The sequence below is a fragment of the Dendronephthya gigantea genome, unplaced genomic scaffold (assembly GCF_004324835.1).
Source record: "Dendronephthya gigantea isolate DGI-Jeju-01 unplaced genomic scaffold, DenGig_1.0 000212F, whole genome shotgun sequence".
Taxonomy (NCBI): domain Eukaryota; kingdom Metazoa; phylum Cnidaria; class Anthozoa; order Malacalcyonacea; family Nephtheidae; genus Dendronephthya; species Dendronephthya gigantea.
This window is the reverse complement of record NW_021163222.1, coordinates 157,091-173,128: the sequence shown is the minus strand read 5'-3', so window position 1 is coordinate 173,128 and position 16,038 is coordinate 157,091. Positions and strand designations below refer to the sequence as shown.

The window sequence follows — 16,038 nt, the reverse complement described above, 5'->3', positions numbered from 1 at the left end:
GCACTGAAAGTTGGCACATTTTGCATTCTGATTAGATGAAAATGCAGGTGGTTGTAATTTTTTTGGCAAGATATACCGATTAACCTTCTCAAAGCGTTCTTTGTGAAAGATATCGTTGCAAATGCACTCTTTTCATTATAATAAGCTAAAAATTATTTCAATTCTAAAATGTTAGTAAATCCAATGTTAGTAATAAAACTAATATTATTATAACTTTCTTTACATGCACTAAAGTTATGTCAGCGACCTATACCAGGCAGAATTTTGTTATTTTCGCGGTTTAGGGAGGTGTCGTTGCTAACAAAGAAACCTTTTTCCTTTATGCTAAGAATTTTACGCTAAACGTGATGCCCAATTGGATGGTTAATTGTAATAACCCCAAGAAAAAAAATTGAAAAAATCATTGGAATAAGTTGCTATGAACAATAATATTAACCTTCCTAAAATTAAACCTCTTCTAAATTATGAACATTCTTTTGTCTTTCGTTGGTAAAAGTGCAAGATGAGAGCGATAATCCTGGATAAAATATCACGATTATTACCGACTATGCATGCTCACGTACTATGTGTACATCCGATCCTGCATGTTGTGAGGATCATCGTTATGCTGACAGCCTGACAAGGCATTATAAGGCATGGTATAAGGGATATAATTTGGAATTACCATATACAGGCACAAGCATGCATGCAGATAATCAATATCCTTCCGACAGGAGAGTCCACCCGCCTATGTTGGCGATAGAAATCCCATATGTTTTTTTATGACGTGAAAAGTTTTATCAATCAAATTTGTTAAAAAAAACAAAGATCGCACTAAGATTATACGGATTGAACGCCAAGTTTCGAAATGATTACATAGTTCTTTCCATGTTTCGATATCGTAATTATAATTATATATTATAGTGCGCACAATTGGACTTGATTAATAAACAAGGCGCCTGCTCAGGCGTTCACTCGGGCTACAGTTCTCTCGCTTGAGCTTGTAAAGACCAATTCTTGGTCTTATTGCATGTTCGTGTCACCCGCGCGAGAAATTATCCCAGGATGATTTCGATACGTTCAAAGACTTAATTCATGCCGCCCACGCGTGATTTTCGTAAACTCGCGACGCACATTTTCTGATGTAGGGCTAAAAATCTCCGACTTCCTTATATGCTAAAAGTTGCAAGTAATTACTATTGATACAGCTTCTCAAACTGTACGTTATGTTACTGTTATAAAGTTATGCCAAGTTACGTTACGTTGCGTACGTATATGGTTTGTTTTAAGCAATTTTAAACTAGCTTCTAACTCATACCGATCTCGCAAACGACTGAATATACCAAGCATACCTATATCATGCAAACACCAAGCCAGCATTGGCGCCGATCTTTGGAGACCGAGGTCAATTTAATTATAGGGTTGACACGTGACATACGTCACACGAACGCAAAAAAACTCACTAAATTTGCTGGTTTGAGATTTCTTCCTTGCAGAGAAAACCACACTTATTGCTAAGTATTTAGATAAACTCAATAATTTACAAGCACATATAGTTGACGTCCTCGTGTAACAATATCATTTATTCCCTTCGCGTTTCATTGCATTATACTTTATTTAAAGGATTGTCTATGAATTACTTAGGGACCTGTTTACAGGGAGCGAGTTATCCCGGCTGGGCGAGATAAAAAGCGCATCATCACATCAAAGGCTTGACTTGATTTGTCTTGCATTATAATTATGCCGTTCTCACCTCGCCTATAGCCGGGATAACTCGCTCCTTGCAAACCCTTACATAAAAAAGCCCTTACATAGAACTGGTGTCCATCACAACTTAATCTCCCATTAATTATAGCGATTTCCCAGTAGGTCTTTTCGAAGTCGTAAATGTTCTGCAAATGATAAACGGGTTTTTCGGTTACCTCTTTGCTTGATACAATCAATGTTTGTTGAGTGTTTCCTAAAAGCAATGTGTAAAAAATTTGTTATCACCGAAGTTCAATAAGCAAACACTTCGATGAATGTTAAATACTTGTTTTTTAGCTAAATTTAAGCTAATTCTTTGCCCGTGAAGTCAGACCTTTTAGCATAATATTTAAAAGCCAAACGCACACGACGGGATTCTTGAGTCGTACGATTTTACTCGGCCGATTTTATTCGGCAAATATCAGACTGTTTTGATACATTTCGATTGCATCTGGCCACTAAAATCGCTTAGAATGACATCGCACACGCAAGGATTTAGTAGGCCGAGCAAATTCGTACGACAAAAATCGCGTCGTGTGCGCCTGGCCTAAACGAAGAACTTTTATCAACTCTGTGGGACTATAATAGTAAGGGCTATAGACCTTTGACTCCTAAACGCGACCTATGACGAGTTCCCGACTCTCCTTGTGGCATATGCTAACTAATGACATGATTGTATGAATGAATAATTTGCAAGCTCTTTGTTTACAACGGAGCGCCATGTCGGCTATAACAAAGGCTTCTACAGGCCATTCATAACATCTCGCTTAAAGAAATGGCTGAAGATGATATTCGACTGGAAGATAGTCTGCCAGAATACGGGTGGCGAATTAAACTCGATCATACTTTTCCGCAAAAACCACGGCCAAGCAAGTTGCCGAGATGGAGACAGCTTCCAAAGCTGGTCGGCCTTGGCTATCGGTAATATGACTTCGGATTATTTCTCTGGAGTTCTCAGTCGCACTAGCTAGGACAGATTCAGCGAAACTCTGAAGTTCTTGCTTCGTGTGCATAATATATAACCTGCCAAATATCCCTGCAACGTGCACTTGATGTCTTGAAGTACATAGAAGAAAATTTGGCCGACGATCTTCAAGTCGGCCCCGGCAGAGGTCGTTGCTTATGCAGTCTATACAATTATATAGCTATCAAATTTTCGTTTTTAGGTTTATGAAATATGCTACAAAAGAGAAAAAAGAAGGAAGAGTGCCTTTTATAGACCCTTATAAAATGAATCCTTGTCGTCAAGTATACGGTGAGACAAACGTTGAATCTTTAAAGAGCTTGTATTTATTTTGAAACATTATTTATAGGATTTTCGGACATTTTATCTTTAATATCCGTGTGTATATGCGTGTGAAAGTGATTTTACACTCTTCACATAGATGAAATTCGGGAGTAATACTTTTAAACAAAGACTAAACTTAGAAACTGTCCCAAATTTGACGTGATAGCCAAAGTATTGAATAATGGCTCAACTTTGCATTGTTGTACGAATATGTTCAGGAAAATTATGCAAAAAAGATATATTTACATGCAAATTGTTTCAAAGGTATACATTACAAACAAAATGCTTCGCAAAGATATTTAATTGATGTCATGAAGCCCTTCAAAGTAAACTTTGTTTTAGAACTTTGTATTCGGTGCACCATCTGCGGTGAAACCTCGTATGTACATAGCACCGAGTAAATATATAGTCAAAAAACAAGCGGTAAAGCTTGAAGCAAACCTTATACCTAAATGACTATGTATTTATGAAGCGCTTACGTTCATATATTTTCTTGAGCTGTGCTGTGTCAAAAGCACGGTTGTAACACGTAACTCGTAAGATATGTTTGCTAGCTATATTTTTATTTACAATTTGTATTTATTGTTTTACATATACAAAATGAAGAAATTAATCATTCGTATATACTGTCTGAAAGTAAGATGTCATGACGAGGTCTCCGAGGACATGAAGATAGCAATCTATGCATACATATGCAAATACAAGTAACTTTATTGGCTATTGTAAACAACGGCAGGTGTTTGAGGTCTTCATGAGCACAGAGACCAAAATCAATATACTTACTAGATATTTCACTAGACAAGAAACAATAAAGTATTGTATTTTAACTAAAATAACGATTTTTTTCATAGCTTCCATTTTGAACTGAATATGACTTCCATTTAATACACTCGTGTTCTGCGGAGCAAAAGAAAGAGAATTACGTTGTGGCAATTGTGCAATTTCTTTGCAAAAAACATTGCAATCACAAAGTAGGCTTTTAACAGTGGCTTCCAAACGTAAATAGTTGAATCCGTTTGCTATACGATGTGATACGATACTCAAAAAGCCTTTGCTAACTATAAAAAATAACAAACAATATGCGATGTAGGTACATAACTTTATAGAGGCATAATCAAATTACTCGACCCGAAAAGTAGCCAGAAGTTTCAGACTTATGTTTCAGACTTAGGAACAATAAGTATGAGAAGTATCACCCATGCAAAAAAATACTTATCGGCCAATGTAACCTGTTGAACCCAGTGCCTTTTTCGCACCTCGCGAAGTTCTCGCGAACCAACTCCTATTATAGTAATGGAGTTATTTTTCAAAGATCGATTGTTTTTCTTTTGTGGTTGTATACCGTCCCGAAATAATTCAAATTGGTTGCCCTGAACATGACTTTATTTCTTGAATATTTCATCATCGTGTTGTGATAATTGCGTTCATCAACAGGGGTTCCGCTCGGTGGTATTGGATGTGGTTCCATCGGTCGTGGTTGGAAAGGGGATTTTAATCGATGGCAGTTAACACCTGGAATGTATTCGTATGATACTGTCCACGCAGATCAGGTATGGAACGGGATGTTTTACGCCCTAATTTGTTGACTGGTCTGAAGCTGGACTGAAGCTGCTCGAAGGACCGGCTAGGGTGGATTATAAAGGTTGCTATCAACTTACACACGTACAAGCACGCGTTAGTCTAAATACTGATGGAAGGGCTAGTGAATTGTACTAGTGAATTGTACTAGTGAATTGTACTAGTGAATTGCACTAGTGAATGAAATATACGTTTATTAGTACTAGGAAATTTACAATAATCAAACATGCATTAAAACTAAGTATAACAGTTCTACAGACTATTTACAAAAACAACTTAACTAGACTCCCTAATGTTCGAGTCCATTCCGACAAAGTGATATCATTAAGTGATGCGATGGACACATTCCTCCAACTTCGACAGCCACGAACACACACCACACAAGCTCTAAGCAAAGCAAAGGCGATCTTTCGACGTAACCAGCTAACCACCATTGTACTAGTGAATTGTACCAGTACTAGTGAATACATGGAGAACTTTGCTTTCCTCGCATTTTGACAAATATAGTTGATTAATGTGAAATAGTTAACATATGTATGAAAATTTCCGTGCTTGTATGTGTGCGTATAAAAAAACGATTAATTCATTCGGTAAATAGATAAAGACTTCGGTATTCCAGGGTATATTTAACAAACCTTATTTGAATCTTTCCTCAGTTTGTCGTTTGCATAAGAAGAAAAGGGAAAACCGTGTATCAGGTGAGAAAAACCACGATTATTTTTACAAGAGAGGGTTCACCTAGGCTCTAGAAAGGGTTCACCTAGCCTCTGGAGAGGGTTCATCTAGTATCACTTAACCAATAATTTTGACAACACTTGTGAAGTAGATTTTGTTCATGAATATTTGGAGCTTGACCAAATTCGTGCATTCGTGTATTTGAAGCTTCCTAATCTTTTTTCAGTGAGAACTTGACTGTGTTATAAAGCTTAATCACACCCACATTCACTTGAATATGAGTGTGACATAGAAATAACATTCTTGCTGAACAATGAGAAAGTGAGAGAGCCTTCTCATATCTCGCCCACTTAATTGAGATATCCCACTCAATCAATTAGATTGCGAGTGACCTTTAAGAATACGGACATGCATGAATGTGATTGGATTGTTCCTGAAAACTGTAACTTTGATCGACTCAGCTCCGCCTATTAGACACAGCAGTTATGAAATGTGGACCATTTATTTCGCCGTTCGTCATGAAAAGTTCGTGATTTTGAGTATATTGTAGCTTGAATTTATGGTTATTTTGCAGCAAGTACTATCTCCACAATGCACATCAAATGGTCTGCTCTATGGACACAATTTAAAATCATGGAACTGGGGTTTCAATGGTGCAAATGCAATTTATCACGCATTGTATCCAAGGGCATGGACAGTTTATGAAATACCATCACAGCGAATACGGCTGATTTGCAGGCAAATATCTCCTATCTTCCCAAATGATTATAAGGTAATGTGTTATATAACATTTATAATACGCGCGTGCTGATTGGTCGAGCCAAAATTGGCAAGGGAAGTAATGTAATGAGAATTTGTAATTGAATCGAATTATAATATTTGTAAAAAATCTTTTTTTGAGTTATATTATAATAGAAATAGAAAAAATTTTACTGTGTTAATATACAGTTATAGAAACACTTATGGGAGTCTGGGAAAACTTGAAATAAGGTGGAGGAAATTGCCCTAATCACGGGCTCGTTTTCTCGTTCTCCCAAACTCCCACGCGTGTCTCTATAACTGTAAAAAAACACGGAAAATGTTTTCTATTTTCTAAATAGTCACCACGATTGCATATAAATTCGCGCTTTCAATCGTCTTTTGTCCAATCTTCCCCAACCAATGACTGGTCAACCGCCTTGAAGTCGAACTATCTATAGACTATACAGTGCCATTATTATATCAACTTTAGGACACCAGTTTGCCAGTAGCCGTGTTTATATGGACAGTTCAAAACTACGGAAAAGAAGATGCTGACGTAAGCATCATGTTCACATTTCAAAGCGGTGAAGGGAAACCCGATGATGCAAGTTATGGACATTACAACGAGCCGTTCACGTGCAAAGGCATCCATTCTGAAGTGGGAAATGAACAGAAAGCTGGACAAGGTATCCTATATAATTATCTTATATGCTTATTGAACAGTATTTTATACAAGTGATATGTACACTCTACCCCAACAAGCCAAAGGGTGTTGTAGATTGTTTTACAACACAGTCAACCGAAGACTAGCCTGCCCGCAGACCCCACCCGAAAATTAAACGGGAAATTAGGGAAATTAATCCTAATTTTCGATTTTGGGCTGCGAGCAGGCTAACCAAAGACCCATCTTATGAATTCTTTTCGAAAACCCATATTATGAAGTATTTTTTATATTTCCTTTCACAATTTGCCGATAGGCAGCAGAAGTCATGTGATAACTTGTGATGTCACTGGTGTACTACTTCACAGAAACGCTGATCCAGCCTGCACGTACGTCATCGCAGCCAAAGCCAAACATCAGGTAACCACTGTCGAGCACAGGAAATTGCTTAAAACATAGAAACACTTGTTGCATTGCTGTCGTGATCTATCACATTCAGTAGCGTAGCCAGCCTGACGATTTGTCCCGCTATACAACCTCGTACCCTGGCGCTTTAATAGTAAAATATATAACGTTGTATCAAGGTATTTTATAGAGTTCAGCTGAAAAAAACAAGGGTGCCTGGGGTGGTTTTGTTTGGCGAGGAGGCGCCTGGCAGAAAATAACCGATTTCTGGCAAATCGTGACCGATTTCTTAGCTGACCTTTATACAATAACTGAATGCAACATTAGCTGACCTCAATACAATAACGGATTGCAACATTTTTTACTGTTAAAGCGCCTGGGTACGAGGCTGCCCACTATGCTAATATTTTGGTGTTCATTGACTGTGCAAACCATTAATTTCTAAAGAAATGAATAACCATAATAACTTGAAATTTACATCGCTGGAAAAATCGTCAGGCTGGCTACGCCACCGATCTCATTATATCACCCCAAATAGACAAGGAGAATTTGTTATCTCCTTCTCACAGGAAAACAACCCGCTTGTTCGTGTTACATGGAAAACCATATTTGATGCAAAGAGCCCGGGAAGGCGACTTTGGCAAGACTTACACGAAGATGGCCTGTTATCCTCTAATCCAGGTATGGGGAAAGTTAGGCAGCCTAATAGCCCAAACCTGCTCTACTTTAACACGTTTGACGATGATTTTATAATATTTTCAAGATCCAAGTCATCGGAGCAATCCTGGCGAGGCACCAGCAGCAGCTGTTGCAGCTTCAGTCACTGTCCCCGCTGGAGAGCGTAGAACGTTAGAATTTTCACTCGCCTGGGATATGCCTATCGTTTACTTTGGGTCGAAGAGATTAAAACACTACAGGTAATATGATGAGCAATTTTTAACCATGACTAAACCCATACTAGTTCCAATGAATATAATACATACACTCAAACTGCTCTAGATGGTACACGAAATTTTTCGGTTACCATGGAAACGCTGGTTCGACGCTGGTCAGCCATGCCTTGAGAACTTACACAGAGTGGGAAAGTAAAATCGATGAATGGCAAGAGCCAATATTGAGGGATAAGTATGTTCTATTAAACTACATTATTATAAAATGTTTCGCGAAACGATTTGTTTACAACGTCTTCCGGGTAACCCCAATCTGTAGCTATTCGTATCGCTTGTGTCTTGCTGAAGACAAGATTTTGTATTATTTTATTCTAGAAACCTCCCTGCTTGGTACAAGTCTGCAATATTTAATGAACTTTATTTCATTGCGGACGGTGGGACAATTTGGTTGGACGTGGCGAAAGAAGAGAGCAGAAATATCGAGGTCAAATATCTGCCGGAAGTTGTTAAAAATTACGGGAGATTTGCGTATCTTGAAGGTTAGTGGTTGTGTTTAGACGACGGTTCAATTGTGATTTAGCGCCAGCTTAATGGCAGTTGAATGCTCTAGTTAATTTACATCAGTCCAACATCGACCTGTCTCGGGCCCACAAGACATAATGTTTCCTTTAGTTGCGGCAAAGAAGTTTTTTATTATAACTATACCACCGCCAAAGAAAAGCCAAACAGTAAGGGAAACAACGAAACAGCTATTCATAAGAGATATTATTTTAAATGGGATAACAGTTTAAAGGTGGCATGTCCACGTGCGCCACACGTGATTGAAGTTGCATGTGTTATTTCCCATGAAATAACGCGTTGTCACCTTCCGCAGGGTATCGCTCGCACGTGATTCGCTCTCGACCTGTATCACACCACGAACGCCATACTTTGACAAGCGGTATATAAAAAAATGGTATTCACGTATCATAACATCCTTCTTACTCGTTTCAGGTCATGAGTATCGAATGTACAACACGTACGATGTCCATTTCTACGCATCATTTGCCCTCATCATGCTCTGGCCGATGTTGCAACTAAGTCTTCAGCACGATATCGGTAAATTCACAGTGGTTCTTGCATGATTTACTCGACAAAATATTCCGACTCAGCGGAGCTTTAGAAAAAAAGATCGAGGCATTTACCAATTTCCAACATGCCTGCAGTCTGCATCGTATTCTAACTTTTCTTTGCCCTTTTAGCGGATTATGTCAACAAGAGTGACCTTAAACAACGTTTGACGATGATGAGTGGAAGATCGTGTCCTAGGAAGGTTCAAGGTTGTGTGCCACATGACATCGGCGATCCAGGTAAGACGACAGGCATCTGACTTCAGCTCTTTTCTATTAAATTCAAAATCTGAACTTCTCAATATAGATGATGAACCCTGGACAAATATAAATGCTTACACAATTCACGACACTTCTGAATGGAAAGATCTTAACCTTAAATTCGTACTGCAGGTACAGCATTATCTTACTGATTTTGATATCACCAGATTAAAACCGATAACGGTCACTACAACTGCATCAACAGCTGACAACATGAACAACTATTACTTTGATTCAGCATCGATTGTTACAATATTTGATGAAAAATCAACTGACACCTCCATTCCTACATTTAGCTTTATCGTGATTATGTTTTCACTGGCGATCTTCAATTCCTTGATGACCTCTGGCCTGTAGCAAAGGTCTGTGCAAATGGACTCACGGACTCCCTTGATTACTACATATATGTATACTTCAATTTATGAAAGGAAGATGTGATTTAATGTTAGGCCTATACCAAAATCATTAAACTCTGTAAAGTTCCTCTTATCAATGTCTTCTCAACCAAAACTAATTGTCTTCAGCACAAAAGAAACCATACGGTCCGATCCGGTCCGGAAGATAATTTTCCTGGCTGGAAACCAGTCTAATACATAACTATTTTTCGTGCTTTCACAAAAAAATATCTCGCACTTACTTATTATATATTTGATTACATTAATGGTTTAATTTTTTTTGCTTCCTTCATAAAGACGGTTATGGCGAAAGCAGTAAGTCAGGACTCGGACGGTGATGGATTGATCGACAACTCGGGCTTTGCTGACCAAACATATGACGCCTGGATTGTGTCGGGAGCTAGGTACAACTATGTTTTCAAATACAATAATCCAATTTGGAGACTCGAAAATCCCTTCATCAACAATCGATATAACATGTTATACTTATTCAAGCACCCACCCTGTGATGAAAACCTACCATGAATCAACACACAAGAAGAGCAAACTTGTTAAGGTTGCTCCCTACTATTTTACGAATTTAGAAAACATGTGATTTAGATTTTAAATTTTAGCACGAGAAAGGAAAATAAATTTTCCAGATATACACCAACATTCGAACAGTAAGAAATTGTCCATAAGTATGACGTAATTGCCGTTGTTATGGTAACAATGGCGATTCAATATAGCCGACATTTTACATATTCACGCATTTTACTCGAAAATAAGTTCAGTTACCCCATGGAAAATTTTAACAAGTTTAAAAAAATTCTTTGGAGGCAAAAAATCGTTATTACGAAAAATGTTAATATATCTGAGAAATTTCTTTTCCTTTAGCAAGAAATCTCGTGCTAAAATTTAAAATCTAAATCACAAGTTTTCAATGTTCTTAAAATTTTAGGGAGCCACCGTAAAATGAAAGACCAATGATCCCTAATAAATAAAAATAATTTCTCGATGATGCAACCTAAAGGTTTTCGTCAGGGGCCTTTGTATAAAAGCCGGATAGCGCTGTCCACCGGATGGTGATTATTTAATCTTTTCAAAAATGTTCGAAAAGCGATAAAATCTCATTTTTAGAACCAACAGTTATTAAAGAGGGTCCTTGATTTAGGAGTACTAGGATTTAATCAAAGTTATAGCAAAAAACGGGCGATTTTAAAGCGATTGAAAAACCACTATCCGGTGGATAGCGCTATCCAGCTTTCATACAACCGCGGTCCCAGGTGTGGAGTTATTACTAAAAAATATTCTTTTCTGAAAATTAACTTTCGTAATTTTCGTCTACCAAGGATGTTTTTACACCAAATTTTCGAAATTTTTACCGAATCGGATGACATCAAGACTCTTCGGGGTGATTCATTCTCACAAACGTAAAACGTCACATAAGTATCTTGTCCGTTGAATCAAGGAATAGTTCTGACATGCAGCTAGAAAACTTTGAATAATATAAGACCATAGTCTGCTATTATTCAATAAACCATATTCGTTTTCAGTGCGTACTGCGGAGGCTTATGGTTGGCATCGCTTCGTACAATGTCTGAAATTGCCAAAGTTCTTGGCTACCCTGAAGATATTAAGAAATATAACAACATCCTACAACGCGGAAAGAAAGCTTATGAGCGTAAACTATGGAATGGTAATGGAGGGTATACTACGGTGTATCGCATATAGCATATATCTTGGTGGACACACCCTGCAAATCCATAATTATATAAGAACTCGTCCTTCTCTCTTAAACCTTCCAGGGGCCGGTTCTTCGCAAGGCGTTTAGCTTAAATGGTGGATAACTGTTCAAAATGGAAAACAAAATTGATCTATTTATTGAACAACTGAACTGAAATATTTCGATGTAAATAGTTTAATTTTCAATGGAAGTGCATATTAATGCAAAAGATGTACGAGAGTATTTTTAAACTTTCCCTTATCCACCGTTTAAGCAGTAAACGCCTTTCGAACAACTGGCTCCAGGTGTGTGTGTGTAGATACCAGGGATACCTTAGCCGAATACAATTTTAAAGCATTAAAGGAGGAATTTCAGCCAATCAGCAATTAGTATGTTTACATTCTCAGGGACCCAATCAAAATGCATAAATATTGATCACCTCTGGTAAGGTACATTATTTACCATCTAACATGAAATATTAAAAATTCAGACATTCTGATTGGGCTGACAAATGTAAACCAATTTTCTGATAAGTTGAAAACGAAATTCATCCATGTTCTTCGCGGGTATGCTAAAATTAAAAACAAGAAATGTGTAATAATCAAAAATCGAATTTTTCTTTTTATTATTACACAGGTCGCTATTATAATTACGAGTTCAGTAAACGGCGATATCATAACAGTATTATGGCAGACCAAATGGCAGGACAATGGTATCTCAAGGCCTGTGAAATTGGACAGCATCCGAATGACAGGGTGAGTGATTAAATTCGTGAATGCCTTGGGTCTTCTACGAATCAAAACGAAATGATTATGTATTGAATTTGATTCCATGTTCAGCACGTCCCAAATATGTTAAGTTATTTTGTACATAATAAGTTATAATAAGTTATTGTGTTGTACTCTTCAGGTTTTCCCAAAAGCTCACGTGATCAGTGCACTGACAACAGTATTTGAGTACAACGTGCTGAGATTCCACAATGGTAGACTTGGAGCCGTGAATGGTATGAGGCCCGATGGAAAGGTGAGAGATTACTGCGGGAAACTGTTGGGTAAAATATAATTTAGTATGAAGAGCTCAAAATGTTAACTTGTACCTTCTCGGAGAATTGCAGATGGTAGATTATAGATCATTGTAGAAAAGTACACAAATTTATTAATCACATTGCATTGGGCATTGGGCAAAACATTCGTCCATCTCAATATCACTCATAGAAAATAAAGAAATAAAGTATAATAAAAAAATTCTTGGTTTTAAAAACGACAGACTCTGTAGCTATCTATTGGGGGAACAGCTACGGTTAGAGAATTCGAATGGAGCGAGGGATTAAACCATTCAAATTCATCACATGTAGGTCGACACCAGCAGTGTTCAAGCAGAGGAAGTATGGACTGGTATCACATACGCCGTAGCAGCTTCCATGATACAAGAGGTATTTCTATTTTTACGATCTGGTTATTACGACCTTTTATTTTCTTATGGCTAGGCCTTTAGCTCGTAACTAAGATTGTGATTCCGATTACTTTCCAATATATTTATTCTTCAACACTATATTTCTATACCTAAACAAAATAACGTCTCTATACCTTTTAAACTCTTGAATTCTCGTAAGAAAAAGTATCTAATTGAAAAATATAACAGGGCTCAAGGAATTCCTCCTCATAACTACATATCGCGAGTGGTAGAACTACTGAGGACTACTGACTGGACGAACCCACGAGTATACAAGATGTTTAGACTATGATATAGGGTGTGGCTATATTATAGTATGAAAAATAAAGGGTATTTGGTTGTAAAACTAAACGATATTTAAAATTCCAGCTAATAGTATTTATTCGAAAAATTTTTTTAGGGATTGGTAGAGGAAGGCTTTCGGACAGCATGTGGAGTTTACCGAAGCTGTTACGAGAGATTTGGAATGTCCTTTCAGACCCCCGAGGCATACACTGGGAACGGTCGTTTTCGTTCCCTAGGCTACATGCGACCGCTGAGCATATGGGCTATGCAGTGGGCGTGGGAGAAAAGGTCACAGAAAAAATACGGTACGCAATCCTTGAGTCCAGCTTCTTCGCCGTGTGCAAACGAGTTCTATCTGTTGAACGGGTATTCGGAACACGAAGAACACAACAACGTGTTCATCTGGGAGGATCTTTCCCTAAATGTGAGTCCAGTAGATACCCCAGAGAGGAAGCTCTCAGCGGGGGACTTGACGTCGCCCCTCGATGAGGACTTTTATGTCGATGCATATAGTGACTTTGAGGATTACCCAAGTATTGGGGTCCGAGCAAAGTCTGATGGGGATTTGAACCGAAGTTTGACACTCTCTTCGGGTTCTTCAAGAATGTTCCGACCAGGCACATCGACCAGCGGTGAGTTCGCGGAAAACGGAGAAACCTCAGATTGTTTTCACGAAAGCATGCCCGGATAAGACGTAAAAAACAGCCAATATCGTATCGCTACACTAAGCCGGTTTTCCACTAGGCGGAATTTTTCGATCGAACGATCTTTTCAATTATGACCGGTGAAGGGAATCCGCTATGGCAGAATTATCACAATTCAAAAGAATATCAGCCGGAAAACTTCGTTCCGCCGAAAAATTTCGCGTAGTGGAGAACCGGCTTTAGTTCTGTATGAAGTCGCCGAGACATTAGAGACGTTTGGCTTCACGTTTACGACAACCCTCTAACGGCAAACAGAAAAATTCATTTCGAATTTTCAAAACAAATGCTAGGTTTCGGAGGCCGAGAAAATTGGCCCATTATTCTCAAACGTATAGAGTAACTACTGAGACAAATTGTGGGCGAGAAAGTGCCAAAAATCTAATTTTAAATGTTATTTGAAAATAGCTGTTCGCGCGGTTTGTCATATTGGTTAAGTTAAAGGTCTCTAATAAAAAATTCCGCTCCGGGCGCCAAATTCCGCCTAGTGGAAAACCGTCTTAACACACCATCAACAATCGTAAAGATCTCGTTTTCATATTTTAAACAATAGTTCAGTGAGTTTTAGGATAATGTTATATATATACAGATAGGGGCATCTATTAACCTGTTAATTCATACTGGAGGTATATATTGACGGAGCTAAGAAGGCTGGCCTTTGAATGAACATGTTGTATAAATCAGGGACAAATTTAACATATATATTTCTTCAACAGATTTCTAAATAATAAGTGGTAAGCTCGAATAAAATAGAAAAGTTTAACAATAAAATAAAACAAATTAGGTAAATTATTTATTGTAAATATATAGAATTCATATTCCGCGCTATATTTTCAACGTCAATAATTCCTAGTTATAATATTTCATCTAATCCCGCAAAACTGGTACAGGTGTTACTAATGCAAATAAGCGCATAAAAACACACTTGGAAAACTGGTTTAATTATTTAAAAGCGTCATTGAATCATTTTTGAGTCGAGAGTTAAACCCATGCGGACAAATATAATTTATATAACTCCGTTCAAAACAACAAATCGCGGTATTTCCCATTCAGGTAAGGTAAATATATTTCTTTGTATATATTTAGCTATATCTAAATATAAATACAATAGCTGTTGGATATACTTGTACTCTTCGATAAAGTTTATGAGAAAAATATTTACATTAAATATGTTAAACAAAATAGATGAAATCATCTTTGGAGCTTCAAAAATTGTCTTTATATAAAAGCATAGTTACGTTATGTGGCGTATATGCTTACAGTTGATATAAAAGTATAGTTTAAACAAAAACCAGCTCGTCTAAATACCGCAATGCACGGCCTTAAATCCCTTATAGTTGTTCGTTACAGTTGTCTTTGCAAACAATCTTTTCCTTAAGTGATTTATCTTGTAGGTACACCACGTAAGTATTTAATACTGCAAAGCTTCTGGGGCTGGTTGTATCAAGCCCGTTTAGCTTAAACGGTGGATAAGTCAAAATTAAATAACACTCTTTCATCTCTCTTGAACGAGTCAACTTGAATATTATGCACTAAATATGTAGTTGTAAACAGTATTTTGTATTATGGTTAAAAGCGTTTAGTTTTGCTTGTTGAATAAAACGATACACTTGCTTTCTATTTTGAACTTAGCAACCGTTTAAGCTAAACGGGCTTGATACAACCGGCCCCAGGTCGGTTAACCCGGACATTCATCAGTGCAATGCATGATTGAATGAATGACCAAAAGCTTTGCAGTATTAAATACTTACTTGGTGTACCTACAAGCTAAATTACTTATCGACTGTCACAATGCAAGATACAAGAATACAAGAATATTAATCTTTTCCTTCTTGAACACAATTTAGCATTTCCATGCAGCTGGGGCCGCTTGTATAAAACTCTTAACTACGTTTTAACTACTTTTTAACCACCCAACTGTAATTAAAACGTAGTTAACTTTAATCACGTAGTTAAGCCAGTTGTATAAAAACGTAGTTAGCGTTAACTGTAGTTAAAATCCGGTTAAAGTAAACTATCCTCAAGGGCATCGTCAACTTTCCAAATCGTATTTATAAAAATTGCGTCTTGAGCTTTTGAGGAGTGAGAAAACATTAAAATCAACACATACCAAGGTTGTCAACCGTTATCCACTCAGAAAAGGCCCCGTCGAAGCTTGTAAATTTTC

General features: G+C 37.5%; 1 protein-coding gene across 1 annotated transcript; it reads left to right on the top strand.

Moving 5' to 3' along the window:
• Positions 1-2,439: 2,439 nt before the first annotated feature.
• On the top strand, positions 2,440-14,288 carry LOC114539673 (non-lysosomal glucosylceramidase-like). The gene is made up of 21 exons (XM_028560283.1): positions 2,440-2,646; positions 2,892-2,980; positions 4,448-4,563; positions 5,248-5,289; positions 5,841-6,038; positions 6,498-6,693; positions 6,985-7,088; positions 7,643-7,754; positions 7,837-7,990; positions 8,073-8,198; positions 8,339-8,502; positions 8,957-9,061; positions 9,205-9,312; positions 9,380-9,465; positions 9,630-9,695; positions 10,026-10,132; positions 11,264-11,406; positions 12,070-12,188; positions 12,343-12,456; positions 12,788-12,865; positions 13,286-14,288. The coding sequence occupies exons 1-21, from the start codon at positions 2,501-2,503 to the stop codon at positions 13,859-13,861; spliced, it is 2,949 nt and encodes a 982-aa protein (XP_028416084.1). The 5' UTR covers positions 2,440-2,500; the 3' UTR covers positions 13,862-14,288.
• Positions 14,289-16,038: the final 1,750 nt, after the last annotated feature.